Source organism: Ceratotherium simum, chromosome 19 (assembly GCF_057802395.1).
Source record: "Ceratotherium simum simum isolate JZ-2026a chromosome 19, ASM5780239v1, whole genome shotgun sequence".
Classification (NCBI taxonomy): Eukaryota; Metazoa; Chordata; class Mammalia; order Perissodactyla; family Rhinocerotidae; genus Ceratotherium; species Ceratotherium simum.
Genome location: NC_141918.1, coordinates 48,961,884 through 48,985,501, shown reverse-complemented (window position 1 = coordinate 48,985,501; position 23,618 = coordinate 48,961,884). Strand labels below are relative to the sequence as shown.

The following is a 23,618-nucleotide window of genomic DNA, read 5'->3' as shown; positions in this document are numbered from 1 at the left end:
CTTGACTAATAACTTCTAAACGAAGGCTCCCTGCTTTCCAGGAAATAGATTCTCAATATTCCCTACACATGCATTTGCTCCACATTTTTCCTCTTTGTTGAGTTCCCTATTACCTCAATTTTGAAGCTTTCCTTTTCCTTAGAGAACTAACTTCTCTCCCAACTGTGCTCCCACAGCACTTTATACATTGCTCTATTATAACTAAAAGAAAAGCATCGTTGTATCTTCTAAGATTGTTCTCTCCAGCTACATAATCTATCCAGAGGTAGAAACCCTGGCTTAGTTATCTTTATGGTACCAGAAAATGGCAGGATTCCTGGGACGACATTGAGCACTTGCTTAATAAAATTTTATGAAGTTTAAATGAACCTCTTGGTGGTCATATTTTTCATGCATAGTGAAGTGCTATGCACCTAGTAGATGTTTAATAAAAATATTTTTGAGTAAACCAAGATTGGGCAGAAGACAGGCATGAGAAAATCCAAGAGCATAAGAGGAAAAACACAAGAGAGAACAACGGCATGAAAAAATAGAGATATTTATAAGAATAAACAAATAAAGAGGTTCTCCTTGTATTAAAAGAATGATTTATTTAAAATTAACTTTTACTCGGGCAGGCCCTGTGGCTTAGCTGTTAAGTGCGCGCGCTCCGCTACTGGCAGCCCGGGTTCGGATCCCGGGCGCGTGCCGACACACCGCTTCTCTGGCCATGCTGAGGCCGTGTCCCACATACAGCAACTAGAAGGATGTGCAACTATGACATACAACTATCCACTGGGGCTTTGGGGGAAAAAAAAAAAGGAGGAGGATTGGCAATAGATGTTAGCTCAGAGCTGATCTTCCTCAGCAAAAAAAGAGGAGGATTAGCGTGGATGTTAGCTCAGGGCTGATATTCCTCACAAAAAAAAAAAAAAAAAAGAAAAAAAGAAAAGAAAAGATAACATTTAAAAAAATAATAAAAAAATAAAATTAACTTTTACTCTTAATTTCTATGAATCACAACTTATCATTTCTACATTGGTGGGAGCCCAAACAAAGGGGTGTCTCCAGTTCTTTTTCCCATGCCAAACTTTAGCCTCCTGATGTGTACACAAATTTAATTATTGCCACTGTCATTCTTGCTAGTTTTTATTTGTAAGGTAGATTTCCAATATTTTGAGCAGATAGATAATAGTAAAACTAATCAAATTAATTTCAGACCTATGGTGACAAATCCCCAAAGCCCTGAAGTTGAGAGTGTCTTCAGCAGAGTAAAGAGGCAGAAAAGATGGAACATATCTATAATTATAATTTAGCTTATCCATTGAGGACACAGTACAGCTGTTCTGGACACTGTGTTCTTATGTGCTTGGTCTAATCTACTTCTCATTTACTCTAATTTGAATCCTTGTGATACCACTTTTCTGAGATTCAGACTGAGATCAACAATTAGAAATTTTTAGACATTAGTTACGTTTTCCTTAGCTCCATTTTAGCCTGGTAATATGACCTTGAAAAAATTATGATTAAATAATTGCAATACTCAATTTAATTTAATAACCTGAAGCAACACATTAGGGTAGGAATTCTCGGGACTATAAAAATTGGTGGGTCAAGGTCTCTGTCTTTAAAAGCCAACATCTAGAGTTGGGTAAAAAGATACATTCACGATGAACTATAATGCATGGGGGAATATGATAAGCGCATCTCAGAGATAAATTAAATTATGGGAACATAGAGGAGGAGGGACAAATTCCTGCTGTGAAGGCTTGAGGAAGCTTTCTAACAGGAGTCAAATTTGACCTAAACCTTGAAGCATGATTTAAAAATTCGACCTGTTGGAGGAGATAGAATGAGAGACCCGTGTTAGCAAAGATACTGGGAACAAGAAATAATTCAAAGAGTAGAAGGTTCATTCATCATTTATTCTTTCAAAACAAATGTATTGAATACTTCCTGCATGCGAGGGACTTTGCTTGGTAGTTGGGTTCCAAGGTCCCTGCCCTCAGATAATGAACCTTTAAGTTTACCCTAAGAAATATGGATCTTTTCCTTTAGGAACTGGTAAGTCATTAAAGGTTATTCGGCAGGAGAAAAACCAACAGAACTATACTTGAGGCACTTAAGTTGGCAGCAGCAGGTAAAATGTCTATAAAATGTGAGACACTGGAACAAAGAAATCTTTCATTACTCTATGGTGCAGTAAAAGGGAAATTCAATAGGTTTGGAGTCTCAGACCCTGCACATTACAGACCCTGTAAAGACTGTCCCTTGACCAGCTCCTGGGAGATAACCTATACCCCCTTGGAATATCCTGCCTGATAAGAGTATCTTTGTATACCTAGGGTCAGGGGTCACTCCAGATATTTTATGCTACCAATGTGATTTATGGTGAATGCCTAGTTTCGTTTACCTGGGGCCCTGGGCCACGCTGTATCAGTGTGACCTCTGGTGGTACTGGAGACTGAGCGGTGAAGGTGAGTCATATGGGTGCTCCATATCTACGCGACTGACCCCCAGTGAAAACCCTGGACTCAAGACTTGGGTGAGCTTCCCTGGTTGTCAATACTTATATGTGTTGTCACACATTGTTGCTGGGAGAATTAAGCACTATCTGCATGATTCTACCGGGCGAGGATAACTGGAAGTTTGTACTTGGTCTCTCCTGGACTCTTCCCTATGCACCTTTTGTCATTGCTAATTTTAATCTGTATCCTTTCACTGTAATAAAGCATAACCATGAGTATAACAGCTTTTCTGAGATCTGTGAGTCCTTCCAGTGAATCATTGAAAATGAGAGTGGTCTTAGGGACCTCCAACGCACCATGGTAATGATGATAAGATGTCTACACCTATAAAAACAGGTTGCCAAGTGGTAGTTTTTTATTTGTTTGTTTTGTGTTTTGTTTTACTGGTGAGGAAGATTTGCTCTAAGCTAATATCTGTTGTCAATCTTCCTTCATTATTATTATTTTTTTTTTGCTTGAGGAAGATTAGCCCTGAGCTAACATCTGTTCCAATTTTCCTCTATTTTGTATGTGGGTTGCCACAGCATGGCTTGATGAGTGGTGTAGGTCTGTGCCCGGGATCCGAACCCGTGAACTCGGGCCGCTGATGTGGAGTGTGCTGGACTTAACCATTATGCCACAGGGCCAGCCCTCAAGTGGTAGTTTTGCTTTGTTTATTGTGACAAATCTTTAAGCCAAAATATTTTGGACTCTGTTCTAGGTTCTCAAGCTAATCCTGTGCTTCTTCCCATGCTCAATTCACTTCAACCTTCTTCACAAATAATTTTCAACTCTTATAACATTTGCATAGACCTTACATAAGATTGCACATCATGTCAGCTTAACGCCACAATTTTAAGTTTCTAGAGTCCTACATTTTTAGTCCTGAGTCTATACCATACTTGTTCTTTAGTGAGTGGTAGCTAGATTTATTCAACTGAAAAGTACTAGGTTCTGATTTTTTCTCAGGCTCTACCATAGATGAACATTAAGCCACATCTAAATGGTAAATATGGTGGATATAGTACCTACTTATATACCTGCCCTTATGGCCTAGTTAAAGGGCCTTTGAGACTGGTAGGAAAATAAAGGATCAGGGAGAAATTATTTTTAGTTCACTAGAACTTTGCTTTCTGAACATGTCTCAACAAGGAGAGAATTAATTAGTTATATCATGTTCTACTTCCTTTTTTCTTTTCCAATCTCCCTCGAGAAAGTATATCTGTAAGTACACATTCGAATAATTTCTTACTTAAGGATTGTATTTCCAAAGTTTCCTTTAACAATATTAGTTTTAAAACAGTGATTACTAGAGAATGTTACAGTTTGATATTTAATATATTTTAGATATTTTAGATAGGCGTATTTTAGAGAGGCAAAACTCAGAAAGAGAAGCATAGTGTTCCCGAATTCTTATTGCACCTTATAGAGACAAAGGTTCCCCACCTTCTAGAAGTTTGCTAATATACACGATATTGGCAGCTTGGGTCTCAGTTCTTTCTATGGGTTTCCAGGAGCATAATTGGTTTTTCAGAATTTCTCTGTGACTCATCAACCACTGTCATCCATGAAGCAGCCCCTGATTGTATTCCTGATCCAGTCTTGGAAGATTCTCTTGATATGAATGGTCCACCACTTAATTTTTTTGATTCTCAGCTTGAGAGTGAACCATCTGCTTTATGGGGAAGTTCTTTGTGCAATTTAATATCCTTTGCTATCAATATCAGATTATTAATAAATGTTCTGCACATTATTTCTTACTGTTCCTTTGTTCTCTATTATTATTCATTCATCAAATTATAGCTGAGATACTACATACAAGGCATTACACAAGATCCCAGAGGGAATATAAAAATGCTCTCAAGAGGAATATATCAAAGGAAGCAAGAGTGAACAAATAAGTATAACTCAATGTAGAAGGAAGTCACTGCCCTAAGAGGGGTGCTGAGTACACGCTCTGGGTCTGATACCAGACTCATCACCCAAGTCCTCCAACCGCCTGAAGGAAAAATAAGACAGAAAAGCCAAAGGGTTGAGAGAAAAAGATGCATCCCAGGCTATTAAAATAGGCTACTGGTGCACTGTCTTCTCCAAATGGAATGTTTCCAGTTGGAAGAATGCCTACTAAAGGTCATTTATTAAAATAAAAAAATGCAAACAGTAAAACCATTTTGTTGTTTTCTTGACATTTATATTATAAGGTCTTCAAGGGCAGAGATCAAACCTTATACCTTGTCACCATCCAACTCAGTTTCTAAACCACCGATGTGAATATAATTGATCCTAAATATCTAATAATGATGGTGAGAATTTGCAACTTCTGACCTAAATGCTATTTTAGTCATTATGAGATTTCTCATATTATTATATCACTTTCTTACACTGATCAACTTTAAAAAGTGTTATTAACATATAATTTAATAATTTTTTAAAAAGTTGTTTAGCCATTTATTTATCAAAATGAGGTCTAATCTATTTTCTCTCAGCATTTCCACTGGGCCGCTCTTGTCAATACAGTAGATTCATTGTAATATTTTATTTATTTAGAATCCATTAGTGATTCTTTCTAACTTACAAATTTAATGATCATTTTCACACCTATGCCTATGAAACAGGTAATTTCTAGAATGCTCCAGACTTCCACTCTAGAGATTAATATTCCCTTACATCACCATATTTTCTAAAAACCAAATATTCTACTCTCTTTGTTTCTAAAACATTATTCTAATTGTTTGTATTAACAAAAATTAAGTAGGAACCAATTATAGTCAATTAATTTTCCATTTAAAATAATGTCATTTCACTTTAGACCAGTGGTTCTCAACCTATTTTTCATTATCATGCCCCTAAGGAGCCTCTTTAGTCATTTCTTTCATAATCATCCCCATCATGAAATTTAATACAACAGATATACTGTATGTATAGAGGCACTGTGTATGTTTGCCTTATACATAAAATGAATATGATATTTTTGCTTCTCAAAAACCAATTTTCACCCCCTTAGGGAGACATGTGTGCTTTAGACACATATTTCAGTTGAACACATTTAGCTGATTATCTAATTAGCTACGTTGTGGCCTCCCCTACAAAAAATTTTTAATGGCTGCAGTTTTTTTCTTTGGTACCCTTTTCCCCTAAAAACAAAGTTGAATTAGAAAGATCTCTTGAAGTCAGACACTATTGGGTTGACATCAATTTCCGTTTTGTTAGAGTTTCCTCAGTACAGTTTTTCTCTAGAGAAATAGAGTCACAATAGTTTCCCTGTATTCTCTCTCATGAAGCCGCCTCCTGATAAATTAGGTACAACTTCAGGAGTACATGTTTAACTGTGATTGTTAGTCAACTGGGAATTCTATTGACAAAGTTACCAGGAATATCTCCAGTGACATTTAAGTTATTTTTTCTGGTAATTGCTTCAGGAATTTTACAGTCATGCTTGTTTTTTGGGGTGTTTGTAGTCCAGTACTGATTCTCCTCTGTTGTGGGCCTCATTCTAGTGCATCCTAGCATTAAAAGAAGTTAACAAAAGAAAGATAATTAGCTAATTAGTGTATTTGTTGAGTGCTTACTCTTTAAATATACCATTTCAAGGCTAAATATTAAATAGTTCGTGGGTTAGAAAGAGAGAAGAAAATAAATTAAAATTAGTTCTCATTTTTTACAAGCTTAGCTTTCAATATTAAAAATTGATTAACACAATATTTTTGAACTATAACTGTTGCAATAGACAAATTCTTGCATGCACTTTCTATGCTAAAAATTGTACATTTGTGATTTAGATTCAGGATCAAATATATAAATTGAGTGTTTTTTGTAGAAATACCCAGGGTTTGAGCCTAACAAATTAATGAGGTGATCATTCCCGTACATAAATGGAAGAGAAGGAAAATCCAAAACCAATAAAAATGCTAGCACATGCCATAAAAATCCGATTAGGGGAAAATAATGGAAACTTATCTCTAAGAGTAAAACGCAATATAAATAAACAAAAAAAAGCAATCCAATAGGTGTTTATGACTATACTTTATATTTGCACAAGGCTTCAATGTTATAATTATACCTACTGAGAGTTAACCAAGAAAGATTTAATGTCATCATTTTACAGATTAAGAAATATGAATCAGACAGTTTAAGTGACTGTCAAAGCTTCAAAATTTTTTAGTTTTCTTCCTTCCTTCTTTTTTATGTATGAGTCATGTGTTATCCTGTTATTGTTCAATGATGAAGAAAATATATAGGATCCATGTCATCACAGAGATGAGCAGACACTAAATAGGATTGCAAATTGTGAAAAGATCATAAAAGAAAAGAAAAAGATGCTAGCCAGTTTATTATGGCAGGAGAATGATTTATATTGGGGGATCCAGGACAGCTTTGCTGAGAAAGTGGAGCTGAGCCTTGAAAATCGCCTAGCTAAGCAAAGAGAGAGGGCCAGAGGTGAGGTTTTCCCAGGAACCTGAATAGAATACGTAAAATTCCAGAGTTAGAAAGAGTTTGGTGACTCAAGGAATTTAAGCAAGGCTGGTAAACAGTGCCTGAAGCTCAAGAACATTCTGGAGAGGTAAGCCAAGATCAGATCACATAATCTTGTGGACCAGTTAGGACTTAATGAAAAGGGAAACAAAAGACCCAAAGCAAAACAAGACGAAAATACAGACTGATTTCTAGTTGTGTACTTCACTATTTATCTTTCTAGTGTAAGACTTTGATAAAAATAAAAGCACATGCTCCTACCTGGATCAAGGTCAATTCATATTATTTATCAGAGCTTGCAATCCAACTGACTTTGAATGGATAACATGACACCAAATTTCAAAAGAACCAATTTCTAGCATGTGGTACTTAAAATAAATACGAAGAGTCAGGATAGCATTTATATTAAATTGACTACTCGTCATACATCTGAAATTGGTTTGCCTCTTGTAATTCACAAGAAGACAAAGAAATTTCAAAAATCTTAATAATGCATAAAAATTAGCAAATATTTTTGTGTCTTGGGCTGGCACTGTTTTCATATTTTGAAATATAATGACGATGTCTAAACAAGGATATAACAGAAAATCCTATGTGTAAAGGTGATAGCAGTTGATACTGTATGAAGTTAAGAATTTCATTTACTTCTTTTTAAATCAGGAAATCCTTTCTTTTCTTCAATTAAAGAAATTTTAAATTAGGAATTACTTTAAAGCACCATAAAAGTACGTATAATATGACAATTATCCATTATCCACAACCTAGAGGTAAAAAATATTAACACTTTTCCATGTGTGCTTCAGATATATTTTTAAAGGAACAACATTTAGGTACATTTGAATCTCACTTCACTTCCATCCTATTTCCTTCCCTCTTTCTCTAGTGTTAACTACTATTCTGAAATTAGTACATATCATATCAGTATATTTAAAATTTTTAAATTCATATATGTGTGTGTCCACATAATATAAAATTTTTTTATGTTTTACAGCTTTACATAAATGATAACATAAGATAACATAATGGCATTTGTTTTCTTCACTTTACCTGAAGTTTCTGAAATTTATCAATGTTTATACACGTGGCCCCATTTCACTCACTTGAACTGTTTCTTGTATCAGATTATACGAACATATTACACTTTTTTATTGATTTATCGATATTTAGATTTTTTCTAACTTTCTTTATAACAAGTAGGTCTATGTTGAACATCTTTTATATGCTTCTTTCTATATCATGTACGAGTTTCTTTAGGGTAGATGTCTAGACGTGGAGTTGCCAGCTGACAGCATTCCAGTATCTGACAGTAGACACGTAAATGCCTGATTGCACTCCTAAGGTTGTAGGACTAATTCGCCCTAATAACCGAAGTGGAAAACATTTCCATTTCCCCAACTTTTCACCAGCACTTGATATTATCAGCTATCTCGTCATTTAAAATTTTATTTTCTGTTCTTCAATAGTCTTTTAAAAAAGTATCTCCAATTTATTTCTGGGTATCATAGAGTTTTTGTTGCTATGCTAAATATTTTCCTTACATTTTCTAATTGGTTATCACTTGTGTATAGAAATGCTATTGCTTTTTATAGATTGAGTCTCATATTCTGCAATCCAGGGGAACTCTCTTCTGGGTTCAATATTCTTCTCACCAAAGTATATACAACATTGAGCAGTTTTTTCAATGAAGTTGGACAGTGAGTGGTAAACATAATAATCTGATTATTTGTCTCTAGTTTTAATATTTTTCTCTCCGTTTTGACTACTGGGCAGGTTTTCCACTGTGAGCCCTCGTGGCGGATTTCCTTTATATCTTCTTCAAACTGAGCATGCATAATTTCCTTTAATTCTTTATAACTCTTTTCTCCTTCATTATTTCTTAAATATTGTTTCTCCCCAATTTCATCTAATCTCTTCTTTGGCAACTCTTGCTAAATTTGTGTTGAATTTTATCATTCTATCAGCCATGCCACTTCGCATCTCATATTTTTATCTCTTTACTTTCCTATGTCAATTTACAGGTAATTTCCTTAGGTTTGTATTTCTGATTCTCTATCCAGCAGTTTCTAATCACTTGTTCAACCCATTCACTGAATTTTAAATGTCAATGACTATATATATTTTTTATTTCTAAAAGTAAATTATATTGACTGTTTTTCCAAACCTGTTTATTCTTTTGTTTTAATATAGTGCCTTATTTTGTATTGTTTTTTTCCTATTTTTTTGTTTTTTATTCTTTTATCTTCTAATCTTTTTTATGATAATACATTTTCTACTTATTTTTATTTCTATGATTTATATGATAAAATATGATTACACATTTTTATGTTTACACAATTTCTTTTAGACTATCCTATTCTTTCTAGCTCTTAGTATACAAATATTCTGACTTTCGTGGCTTTTGATTTCCTTTTGTAGTTTTTTTCCTTTTGTGCTTGGAATGCTTCTTGGGGAGCTCTTGATCAGTTGAGGCTGTACTTTCTTTCCTGTGGGAATACTGTTTGCCTGACTTGAAGAATTCTAGCACATAAAGGGAGAATAAAACTGACCCCATTCCCATGTGGCACATAGGTGGGGGTTGAAGTCCTCATAGCACACTAATTTTTCCCCATTTAGAGCCCCAAAGGAAAGAGAAAATTTTCTAGCTGCAGCTTCCAGCTTGCAGGTGGAATTTTCTAGTGCCTGTTCCACTGCTGGGGGCATTTCTAGAGTCCGAGCTTAAATGAATTCGGTTTCAATTTCCTCTGTGAGTCTAAATCCTAGTATCAAGTCCTAGAGAGGCCATTACAACTCCAAACTTGAACTCCCATCTTAGGACGAAGACCAGCCTCCCACCTCCCATGCCATGAACTTAGTCGCTCAGTTTTGCTTGAGCTTATGCTTAGATTAGATTTCCCTCTTTGGTCAGACATCTAGGAATTTTCCTTTCTTTCCTGAATCAACACGATTGCAAATTTATTTGCTCTGTTTTATCCAGCACGCTTATATTTGAAATGGCAGAAATGGGAAAAGTGGTGCCTGCTTTTCTCAGCGTGGCATTTTCCAGAATGTCAGTCATTTAAAATTTACAATAGAAATAAATTTAGGCCCAAAACTTCATGACAAAGCGCTTCTTTAAAATGGAATACTCAAGTATACTAGTATTTAGTATTTAGTACTTTAGTAACTAAGATATTTCTTTCTAATGAAAATTAAGAAAAACTACTATATATTGTAGTGTAAGGGAATAAATGTGCAAATCTTTCCTGGTTAATACGCATTTTGGAGATGAACACTTATACAGATATCATTTTATTTGAATTTAAGTCTCCAGTATCTTAGCTTCTCAGTAAAGTTTTACTTGTTAAATAGCATTTTGACCCATGTTGTTTTAAATAATCAGCTGAAACACGTCAAATCATGTTTTTGTGAAGCAGAATGAGCTATCACATTTCTCTCTACCTTAATAAATGTCTTTTCAGTACTTCAACTATATGCATGTCTTGTTGGAACACTGAGTATTTATTATTCTCACAAACAAGAGGCTATAGGCATTTAATTATGGTACATTTCATGTACATAGATTATGATATAATTCATTTGCTGTATGCATATAATTCATGATTTTTATATTATGTAGATACTTAATGAAAACTGTTTTCTGCAAGTTTTTATCCTAAAAAACACATTTAGTTTATAAGAGCTTATAGTCATCTATTTAAAATATCACACAGTTGAATGGCAACTTTATGATGCTATTTAGTTAATTTTTCATTCTTTCTTATGATTTCTTTATTGCTGTTATTGCTGTGTTTTAATTGTCTGTGTAGAGCTTCAAGGGTCTTTGTAGGAGGCATCCTTGTTAGGATTGTAATCACTCTTGGTACAACACCCAGGCAGACAGAGCAGGCAGCAGCTCAAGGGGCTTTCTCTCGGAGCTCTGCTAACGGTTACAACTCTCCTGTTCTAGCCTGTCTCGCTATATTTACCAAAGAAATGAACAAAACGAGGCCTGCCTCCCTCACTCATTTGTGACTCTTTCTTTGCAAATACCAGGCATCTGCATTGTATGAATGGTAGGTATATAAAAATGTTCCCTATCTTTTTTCCCAGTTGATTTCCTATATTCTAGAGACTCGGGAGGTTTCTCTTCTAATTTAAGTTTGGCTTTGCCTGTCCTTGATTTGAACAAGTGATAAAGGTTAGAGATTTCTGTGGAGTCTTGGAAAAGAAACAAAGCACACACACGACACTTTGTGTTAAATATTAGAGACGATGAACTAAGAGCCTGCAGGAGTGCCCAAAAGACATCCAGGATGAAGAAGGGGGTATCCTTAAACAAGCAATCACCCACAGACTGCTACGCCGTCGTGGTCTGCTGGAGCAATTTTTCATTTCAAATAATATTGGAATGAAACGTACTAGAAATTTTACTATGTTCCAGTCCATGACAAGTTTTTACCATGGATTGTGGACTTTCTGCCTGTTTACGTAGACAGGAGTTTTATTGTTTCAGTAGTCCAGGATAGGTATCTAAATTACCCCTGATATAACACATACCTATTGTGTAACTATTATAATATTTAGCCTGATATTTCAGACATAATTGTCCCAATAAATAAACACAACATTAATACTAATATTTACTTCTATTGTGCTTTAATGTTTGTATACACATGCATACATACAACAACTGCAAGCATTTGATTTATAGCTGCCTAGATAAGACTAATGAATTAATAAAGGAAGGATTCTTAATAAGGTTTCATCTATGATTGAGAACAAAGACAAAAAAAAGTAACATTCATTTTTACGTCAGTACGGCATGCTAACTTTTCCCGGCTTGCTAACTTTTCCAATGGATTGTTCATTCTCTCAGCTAGTGTAGCTAACGCCGATCAGAACATTTTGGAACTGATTCCTATAGCTGAAGGCAATCAGTTTCATCATTTTAGATGTACGCGTGCCTCCATGTTTCCTCTATGTGTATAAGATGCAGGTATAATGCAGCCCTTGGTGTTAACACGATAAGCTATTAGCTGAGCGTATACAACAACTAAAGTTGCATTCTGAAAGTACTCTTGGGAGCAAATATTGAGCCTTTAATCAATTCCACTAGGGCTTCTTACATTTTTATTAATTAAACCGTAGAGTTTGAATATAACATTTTCAAATATGGTATACCCATATTGTACCTGGGTTCAAACTTCAGAAGATTATTTAAAAATCCAGAATGAAACCCTTGACAGAATTATTTTCAAAATTAGATATGAAGCTATAGCAGATTTGAGTGTATAGTAGTTTTAAAAGATTGCTATTTTTTAGTGCTGTATATTCTTAAATTAACAGACTGGATAGGTAATGGGGGAAGAGTGTTTTTGCTATAAAATGACGCAGATTCTTAAGGTGACTTGTCTTCTGTGTACTTGTAGGTTTTTAGACAAATGGCAGGTGTCTTGCTGCAGTGAATCTGATTCTAAAGATACTTATAGGAGGGCCACATGTAAAATAGTGGATATTTACAGGAGAAGTTACAATTGCTCAATGCCAGCAGGCATAACAGGGAAGCCAAGGAAAATGACCTTTTGTCTTAACAGTGGGACATTACTGGAATAAACAATGTACCTTGCAGCTACAGGGTCCAAAACAAGGGTCCTCATTTGAGCTCCCCGCCCCACTGCAGTTGCAGGGTTTGCAGTCTGGATAGCCAAAGTAGCCCCTGGCACACCGATCACAGCTCACCCCTCTGAAGCCAGGTTTGCAGTGACAGGACCCAGGTGCCAAACCTAAAAGATGATGAGACACGTATCAACATTTTTAAAACAAATACATAATTTAGTTCCTAAGGTCTTAATTATAGTAAAGTTTAAAATTCTGTTTTGACACAAAAATTAGATCCTTGATGCACATCAATAAAGAAAAGTTAAAACCAAAGGATATAGGGTTTAATTAGAACCTGGCTATGATCGGCTAACATGGTGTCTTCTACCAAGTATCTTTAAAAATATTAAGAATGAAAAAAAGAAAGATAAAATCTTAAAGCATCTACCAAAACTAAGGCTATAGAAAAACTGCCACAATGAACAAGGGGTAATTTCCATAAATCAGACTGATGCCGCTGGGTGGAAAATAAGCAGAAACCTGTGCATACCTGTTGGCTCATAAGCCCCCTCAGACCATCACAAGATGAAAAAGTGCTTTGGGAGTAAAAATATACTGCTTAAAAGTTTAACAATAATCCAAGTACAACATCACCAAGTACAATAAAGAAAAGACTAAGAGTGTTCATGGGAATGGATGTTTTGGGGATAAAAAGAAATAGAGGAGGGAAATGAAAGCAGTTTAAATTTACTTTTTCTTTTTAAATTGAGAAATGCAAAAGACAATTTTTATTCTTGTCTTTGACTAGAAAAATAGAAAAAGTGCAGTATGAATGAATACAAGTTATTGACCTTCAAAATCTGAGAAAATCAGTAAAATATAGTCCATGCAAAAAAGGGAAGGAAGGGAGAATAAAACAAGGAAATATTATGGTGAGAAAGCATAAGACAGAATGACTGAAAGGGTGTCAAACATACGTACTAACCATACATGAATGAGTTAAACAGTCTCACTGTTCCTATAAAAAATATGTGCATGTAATGTTCACAAGAGATACACAAAATGACAAGAAATAATAAAAATAGAATGCTGTAAATATGCTTTAGGAAAACATATAGAAAAGTAAAAACTGTTGTAGTAATTAATAAAGGCCAAAGTAGAATTCAACTAAAATAGATTCAATAGGACAAGCTCTCATTTTACATTGATAAAGATACAATAAAAATGATTTGTTATTATATTTATGCTCCAAATAAGGACTGATTATAAGAACAAAAATATATAGACAACAAAAGTTATTGGAAATCAAAGAAAAATTGTCCAAAAATCAACAGCTGAGAATGACATTAACCTACCCGCTTTAAATATTCATAGATGAATTAGAAAAAAAGACATAGAAAATTTGAGTAATCTAATAATGTTGAATTACATATTATGTGGTATAAAATATTTATTGTAGCTTATCATTAACTAATCCACAAAAATGTTCAATTTCTCAAAGCGGAAATTATATAAGGCTTGTTTTCTTAACATAAATTACTACTTCTATATTTGTAACAAATACCATGATAAATTAGGTTTAAATAAAGTATGAATATCAAACATGATGATAGAATTTTATACAAAATTCAACCACTCTAAAAATTAATAAATAAACATTTCGTCTTAATAACTCTTGGGTTAAGGAGAAAATCAACACTTCAATTGCAAATTAAATAGTTTTCCAAATAGAATATAACAGTAGTGAGAAACAAACATAGCAACATTTATTGGAGATAGAAAAACTGTAGCCAAAAGTAAAATTTTAGGCTTAAACATTTCCATTATTTAAAAAAAAATATGTAAATAAATTAAAATTTAATTCATGTAATTGTAAACAAAAAGAGAGAGAAAACAAAATGAACACCACAGGACAGAGGGGAGATGTGAAAAATAAACAAAACAAAAAGCAAGCAAAAAAGAGAACTTTAAGCAAAGCTAATCAAGGATATCAAAAGAGGACAAATAATCAAAGAATTATCACAAAAAAATTTTAGTACCAGTTAATTTTTATAGAGTGTTTTCAAAGTTTGAATCTCTTATGGGGCATATAAAAAGTCGAGAGCTATGTAATTCAGTTGATGAGATGAGTAAAACCTGATATCAAAATCTAACAGCTATCACTTAAATAGCACTTATTTTATGCTAGGCAATATACTTAGCGTTAACACTACACATGGGTTAGTTCAATTAATACTCAAAACATCAATACGAGGTAGGCGCTATTATGTTTCCCATTTCACAGATGAGGAAACTAAGGGACAGAGAAATGAAATAATTTGCCAAGGTAGCACAGCTGGCAGATGTCAGGGCCACAACCAATGTGACACATGAATCCAGATGAGAAAATCCTAAATAAAATAAAAACCGAACTGAATCCTCAAGTACATTAAAAGAACCTTCCATGATGACCAACAAGATTTTATTCTGGTAACATAAATATTGTTTAATATTCATAAATTCATTATTTACACATCATATTGATAGGTCAAATGGAAAAGAAATCTGATCATTTCAATAACGGTTGCAAAAGCATTCCAAAAAGTTCACATTTACTACTAATGTTAAAATTTCCAGACGTTGGGACTAAGTGTAGATGTGCTCCATGTAATAACCATGTCTATCTTAGTGTTTGTTTTTGAAAATACAGAATGGATGTCCAAAGACCCCTTCTTGTTCAGAACACCTGAAAATACAGGATAAAATTAAAGAAATAGATACATAGATAGATAGATAGATAGCATGGTTGTGCCAGTATGAGATAAGGAATCTCCTTGTAGATAAGAAACCACTAAAAAATGACATCCTAAAGGAATAAGTTAGCTCTTAAGCTAGTGTCTTTTTTGGAGTTGACTGATTCTGATTAACTAGACTAGAACATGGAGCATAGTTTTATGGAACATAAGACAAATTCTAGGTAACTATTCAAGTTAGGAGGTCACATCAGAGGACTTTATATAAACTCAAGGCTCCTGAAAGGGTAAACTAGGAAATACACACATGAGCACACACACACAATCATGAAACACACAAGAAAACCAATGATAAAACTGCAGAATCAGACTCACATGGGTAACAGAGAGTGCTACTAAGAGATACAGAATACAAAATAAATATATTTAATATGTTTAAAGAAAAATTATATTTTTATAACTTTATATAATATAAAATTATATTATTTTATTAATTATATTATATTATAATATATAAAACATATTATATATTATATATATAAAACATATTATTTTATATAATAATTTGGTATATTATAATATAGATGAATTTAAAAGAATATTGGTATTACAAATTTCGATTATTGCATTTCAATTTTAAAATTAGAAGAATTAATTATTGGTCTAGAACCAAATATTACTGTATAATCATTTAAAAGATAAAGATACAATTGACAGACATTGTCAAGTGAGTTGGAAGATCAGTGGAGTGTGTTGGGATGGTCTTGTTCTCAACTCACATAATAGGACCTTGAGAGATGGAGTCTAAATTTAATGGATCATGAAATAAGAGATTTAAGCATTTTATTTAATGTGATAAAGATACCAGAGGAGAAATACATAATAAAAATGTATGAATGGTGGAGAGAAGGAAGGACGTGGTGTGAATGAAACATTTCTTTGCCTTTCAAGATGGAGAGTCAATAGGAAATATTTAATGGTGATGAAACACACTAAAAATATTATTTAGATATTATTTGGAAGATACTGTCTTTCAAAAGAACTTAATGGGAGAAAAGGCTAAAGGCTAAACATGATTTAATTTGAAAATGAGACTGAGGTGAATAGGTTAAAGAGGACACTATTGCAATTTATTTTATTCCCTTCCCTACTGTTAAATTTTTATTTTACTATGTATTGTTTTTATAATAATTGAAAAATATTTATATGCAAATATCTTCATTAAAGCACTGGTTACCATAAACAAAATTAGAAACAATCTTAATATCTATATAAAGTTGAGTGGGTAAATAAATTATGGTACATCCATATAATAGTATTATTCAGGTGTTATACACAGATTTCAAAGAAACTTTTAATAGATATGGGGAAAACTTCATTATGCAAATTTAACACAAAAATGTTAATAATAGTATTTATGCTGCATTACTATTACATTATATATTTATTTTTCTACTTTTTATCACTTTTTCAACAATGATATGCTTATCATTTTAAAAATAGCGGAGAAAGTTAAATGATGTTACTGAAAATAATGTGACTTAGTTGTTACTATAAAAAGATAAGGGCCCATGAGATGAAAAATGACCTCAATAGTTCACTATCTGAATATTAAAATAATCAGTTTTTTAATCTTTTCAATTTAAGACTGTAGGGCTTAAATTGATAATCCCACAGTTTTATAAAGAAAGCATGGGGGCCGGCCTGGTGGCTTAGCGGTTAAGTGCGCACGCTCTGCTACTGGCGGCCGAGGATTCGGATCCTGGGCGCGCACTGACGCACCGCTTCTCCGGCCATGCTGAGACGGCGTCCCACGTACAGCAACTAGAAGGATGTGCAACTATGACATTACAACTATCTATTGGGGCTTTGGGGAGAAAAAGGAGGAGGATTGGCAATAGATGTTAGCTCAGAGCCAGTCTTCCTCAGCAAAAAGAGGATTGGCATGGATGTTAGCTCAGGGCTGATCTTCCTCACAAAAAAAAAAAAAAGAAAAAAAAAAGAAAGCGTGTAGGCTAAACTGTGCCAAAGAAACATTGCCAGTCTTTTAACTTGAAAGTCACTGGGGGGAAAAACCTGTATCTCAGCCATGATTTATTTCAGTCTTTCCTAAGAAGAGAAGATTCCATTCTTAGATATATAAGGAAACTGTTCCAGATATATTCTATGAATTTTCTACTTAACCTTGGCAAGCAACTCTCCTGGAAGTAGTTCCTAAATGTTTTACATCAAGGAGTTTATTTTGGCAATTGATTCCTTTATGTTTGAAGTTCATCATGAATTTCAATCCTCAAGTATTTGGTTTAAATTAGTGTTAGCCTCTTTCCCTTCATTAACTCATGACTACTAGCTTTTTTAGGCCTTTATGTACACTTCTTGCTTTCTATATTATTGACTACATCTCAGTTTGTGGTCTCTGTTCACTCTCCACCTTGCAGCACACACATCCCTCAGTGAATGCTGTCATTTCATGGTACAAACCATAGAAGCTACAAAACAGTTTAATAAATAACGAGACATAAAAAAATTACACACCACAGATTTGTGATTCACCAGAAGATATGCAAATATATATACACATATATATAATGCAAAACAAATGATTCAACTCTTCTTGCTTTTACTGTATTATAATTAAACATGAAATTAATTATTGAGATGAATAAAAACTGCTTTCTGGAGGAAGCACTGATAGATACAAGAATAAAGTTATTAAGTGAATGAAATTTACTGCAAGATGTTCTCCTTTTAGTTGCCCTTTCATCAGAACAATGGCCCTCTACTAAGCTCTCACCTCGTCGAGCATGTTTTTCATCCTTGACACAGACTTTATTTAAGGAACCAATTGGATCACAATGGCATGGCTGGCATGGTCTTGGATAATTTGGAGATACCTAAAAAAAATGAAAACATTTTTAACCAAGTGTAATAAAAACAATATTTTTCAATTCAGTAGACTTTTAAGGACAAATTAATTTTAATAATACATAGTAATAAATTATATTGAGAAAATTATAATATGAGAAATTATCTTTAATATATATTTGCAATTTCTAAAATCCATTCTTCTAAATTGATACACAAAAGTAAAGAGGATAGTACAATAAACTCCTACATATTTGTTACCTAGATTCAACAATTGTCAAGATTTTGCCATATAAGTTTAAGCACTTTTTACCCTTTGCTGAAATTTTTAAAGAAAATTCCAGATAAAGAGTCTTTTAATCCCTACACATTTCAGGATGCATCTCTTTGTTTTATAATCACAGTATCAATATCATAACAAACAAACAAAAAATATTTGCTTGATATTCTCTAATACACATTCCATAATAAAATCATTCTGATTATTTTGGGTTTTTTTATTATAACATAATTCCAAACTAGTAATTTTCCCCAAAATTTATCTTTCAGGAACATTTTTCATATTGATCATGGTGTGCTTAATTAAATAGAAATTTATATTTGGTTTTGGAAGAAAGATAATATTAAATATTTAAATAAAAATTTGGTTTTATGGGTACATAGCATAACCTGGGGGGAAACAATGTTGGCTCATTAGGAAAACTTGAGTTCAGATCCCAGTGTGGACATTTACTGGCTATGTGGCCTCGTGCAACTTATTTACTTTCTTGTAATATGAGGATAATAACAGCAACTATAGTGATGTTATTAAATTAAAGTTAAAAGGAAAACATACAAAGCATCTCATAAGATTCCTTACACACATTAAATGCTCAATATAACTAGTAGTTTTTAATGTTAGAATATTTTAGTTAGACAAACCTAGACTGTGCTAATATACTGTATATACAACATTTACTTTCCAGATAGAATAGGATAAGAACAAAAGCATAACTAAATTATTTGCCTAGGAAATTCTGAAATACTGCTGACTATATATATACACATATATATAAAAACACATATACACACATATACAAATGTATGTATATAAATATATGTATTTCCCCCATAAAATATAGCTTTTATACATATATACATCTAGGCTTAATTTACACATGAAAACTTGTTTGCTAATATAAGTCCAAGTGTCCTAAGTAGAAGGTTATTTACATGTCTGATAGAATATCAATCAACTATGTTCACAGATCCGTTTCAAAACCATTATTTGTTTAGGACACATTCATTCAGCCTGCATTATGAAGTAAGGACTGTGCAAAGCACAGACAGGTAAGGCCTAATCTCTGCTTTAAATAAGCTTACAGGGATAACAGACTTGAAAGACATTGATTAAATAGAATGTGCCAAGTGACAAAACAGACATACAACTAGAGCATTATGAGGCAAAAGTGGAGAGAGTAATAACACAACACAACGAAGTCGACCAGTGCTTCACAGAAAAAGTGACACTTAGACTGGAGTTTGAAGTATGAGCAGCAATTTGAGAGTGGAGTTGGGGGAAGGGCTTTCTATCCAGAGAAAACCACCAAGATAAGAAAAAAAAACCCTCTGTGGGCATATGGCAAAAAATTTTGGACAAAATCTGGGCTCTTATAAATATTATTTATGATTCCAATGATGAGCTTGAGTAAACCAAAGCTTCCTAATTCATTATCTCTCTTTGTGGTAATGGAGAGTCTATAAATATATTTATTTTAAACTTAATTTTTAACTTTATTAAAATAATAATTCAGATTACTAATTAGTCCTCAAAGTAAACATTGAATTACATATATTTACACATATATGTTTAACTATTAAATATATGTATTTAAAAGATAAACCTAAAATCAGATTTTAAGACAATAATTTTAAGAATATTATAGAGATAAGTTATTTAGCTGTAAAATTGTGATACACAAAACTTTTCTTTCTATATCCTCATAAAAACACAATGGACTTCTATCCAAATATTAAGCAGTCAAATGATTTTAATTTTTTAACATACAATGCAGCATAAGTATTTTTATAAGTAAGAAAATACCATAATCTATGCTCAAATTCACTTAATTACTTGACTTGTAATAAAAACTTGATTAAGCTTCCAGTTTTGATAATGGGGGAGTGTTTTGTTTGGGTTCAACACACTCTCAGATAATAATTATGAATTTGGGATGAAATATAAAAATCAAATATTTGAGGACCTGGGAGAATAACCAAAGGCAGGCAGAAATTAGAAGGATTTGAGGTTTGAAAGAAAAAAATATACTAGCTGAGATCCATGTTCATAGAAGGGCAGCACCAAAATCTGCATATCCACACCCCTCAAATGTTTAACTGATCCCTTAATTGTACATCATTCAGGGGACTCCAGGGAGTCCAGCAGAAAGTAACAGCTGGAAAGCCGAATGACCTGAGTAGAGTTTTCAGGTCTGCACACCATAAAGTAAAAAGAAATTGGAGGGCTGGCCCTGTGGCTTAGCGCTTAAGTGCGTGCGCTCTGCTGCTGGCGGCCCGAGTTTGGATCCCGGGCGCGCACCGACGCACTGCTTCTCCGGCCATGCTGAGGCCACGTCCCACATACAGCAACTAGAAGGATGTGCAACTATGACATACAACTATCTACTGGGGCTTTGGGGGAAAAAAGGAGGAGGATTGGCAATAGATGTTAGCTCAGAGCCGGTCTTCCTCAGCAAAAAAGAGGAGGATTAGCACGGATGTTAGCTCAGGGCTGACCTTCCTCATATACAAAAAAAGAAATTGGAGTTGTCAACCAAGTTAGAAAGGTTAGCTAAATATCTTGAGCTTTCCGTTTGTCTACCCTAACAAAATGTAAAGCAAGCCTCCACAATTTCATGGTGATCAGTCAGCAAGTCAGCTACCATTCAGAATAAAATGCAAAAATCTTCAGAGGAAGATATAACAATTGTGTCTCTATACCGTATCATCCACAATGTGCTGTAAATCATAAATTACTAGACATGAGAAGAAATGGGAAGGTGTGGTCTTTATTCAAGAAAAAGGAAATAAATAAAGGAGACACTGAGGTGTCCCAGGTATTGAAATTAGCAGACAAGAACTTACCTAGGTACTATAAATATGTCCAAGAACATAAAGTAAATAATATTTATAATGAGTGAATGCATGGAGTATTTCAGCAGAGAAATAGAAACTATAAAATACATAGGAAATCTGGAAAGCTGAAAACTGAAATATCTCAATTAGTTGGATGTGCTTAACAGCAGATTAATGATGGCAGTGGGAAAAGTAGTACAAATAAATAGAAATTACCCAATACAAAGAACAAAGGGAGAATTTTTTTTAGTTATCACAGCCTCAGTAACCCACGGGACACAGTCAAGCAACCTGACACGTATGTAGTTGGAGTCTCAGAAGGAGGAGAGAGAGCAGAGCTCCAAAGTTCCCTGTTCCTTCTCATTCTCTTCCTCCTCCTTCTTCTCTTCCATTTTGTTCTTGTTCATCTTGTTCTTTTTCTTAGTCTTGTAGTCGTTCTTTTTCTTCTTCTTCTTCCTCCTACCCCTTTCCCTCTTCTCTCCTTTCCTCCTTCTCCTCCTCCTCTGCCTCTTCTTTTTCTTTTAACAAATCTTTACAAATGTGAAAAACATTCTTTGTTTGCAAGATGTATGAAAATAGGCCATGGGCCATATTTTGTCTAGAGGCCATAGTTTGCCTATCCATGGTCGAACTGCTAAAAGGCAAATATAAGGAGAATATCTTGAGATCAGTCAGAGAATTAAAGACACAATATATATAGAAGAACAAAAATACAAATGATGGCTGCCTTCTCATAAGAACAAATGAAATCTAGAAAACACCACATCTTTAAAGTGCTAAAAGAAAAACAAACATCTCTCAACTTAAAATGAAAATATCCCTCAATAGTAAGAGTAGAATAAAGACATTTTCAGATAAAATAGAGCTGAGAGAATTTGTCATCAGCAGTCTGCACTACAAAAAAATGTTAAGGGAAATTCTTCAGGCAGAAGGGAAATGACAGAACCTATTATATCCCAGATAGAACCTAGCTACCCAAGAAGAAAGGAAAGGTTTTGGAAATGGTAAATATATGGTTAATGTAAAAATTATCTTCTTTTTCTTCTCTTCATTTCTTTAAAAGGAAAGTGACTTCAAACAAAAATTACAACATTGTTTGGGGGCTTACAACATGTGCAATATATGAAAACAATAGCCTAAAAGACAGGTGAAATTGGAACTATACTATTGCAGAATTTTAATTGCATGTGAAGTGTTATATTAGTTACTCTGAGCAACATCAAGTTAATGAGGTATATTATGATCACTACAGCATGAACTAAAAAATAATACAAAGGAGTATAGCTAAAAAGATGATAAGTGAAATAAAATGGAACATTGAAAAAGATTTGTTTAACACAAAAGAAGACAGAAAAGGAAGAATGAGAACAAAAAATTTATGAGATAAATATAAAACAAATAGCAAAGTCAACCATACCATTAATTACATTAAATGTACGGACTAAACATGCCATTTAAAAGACAATAGTTGTCAGGATAAAAAAAGCAACACCCACCTATTTTACTGTTTACAAAAGAGACCTGTTTTAAAATGAAAATGCAGAGAGATTGAAAGTAAAAAAATGGATAAATATTTACTGTGCAAGGTGTAAGCATAAGAAAGCTGGTGCAGCTATACTAACAGGAGACAAAGTCGATTTTATGACAAAAAAGTTTTATCTGAGATAAAGGGGAGATTTTCATAGCTATTAAAATGTCAAGTTGTGAAATAAAACACACAAAGATACAAAAAATTCTAAATGAGTATGCACCTAATAACAGTACTTCAAAGAACAAGAAGAAATACTGGCAAAATGAAAGGTAAGAATCTACAACCACAGATTGGACAAATCCACATTTATAGCAATTAACAACTTCAGGATAAATATTCTCCTCCAGTGCACATGCTGGTTTACCCAGAGAGACCATGCACTGAACCATAAGAGAAATCTCAAGAATCCTCTCAAGTTTGGCATCTTAGAGAGTGTGTTCCCAGACCATAAGACACTCAGTATAGAACTCAATAAAAATCTGATATTTAATAAAGCCCAAATATTTGGAAATTAAACAACAAAGAAGAAATCACAAGAGACATTAGAAATTATTTTATATAAATGATAATGAACATAAAGCATTTCTGAACTCATGGAAAGTGTGTAAAGATGTTATTAGAGGGAGATTTATATTTAAATGCTTATATTAGAAAAGAAGAAAGGTTTAAAATCAATAATCTAAGTTTCTAAATTGATAGGTAGTAAAAGAATAGGAAATTTAAACCCAAAACAAATTAAAGAAATAATATAATAAATATGAGGAGAAATCAATAAATACAGAAAAAATAATAAAAAGGCAAACTTTTTTTGAAAAACATTGAGAAAATTGATAAACTCCT

At 33.4% G+C, this 23,618-nt stretch overlaps 1 protein-coding gene across 1 annotated transcript in view; it reads right to left on the bottom strand.

Annotated features, from left to right (window-relative positions):
• The window catches only part of LAMA2 (laminin subunit alpha 2), a 575,531-nt gene that overhangs the window by 301,954 nt on the left and 249,959 nt on the right, over nt 1-23,618 (bottom strand). The window contains exons 9-10 of the mRNA XM_087444077.1: nt 18,063-18,162; nt 12,561-12,721 (exon numbers count right to left, since the gene is read on the bottom strand). Of these exons, the coding sequence (XP_087300203.1) occupies nt 12,561-12,721; nt 18,063-18,162 (261 nt within the window). The remainder of the gene's footprint in view (nt 1-12,560; nt 12,722-18,062; nt 18,163-23,618) is intronic.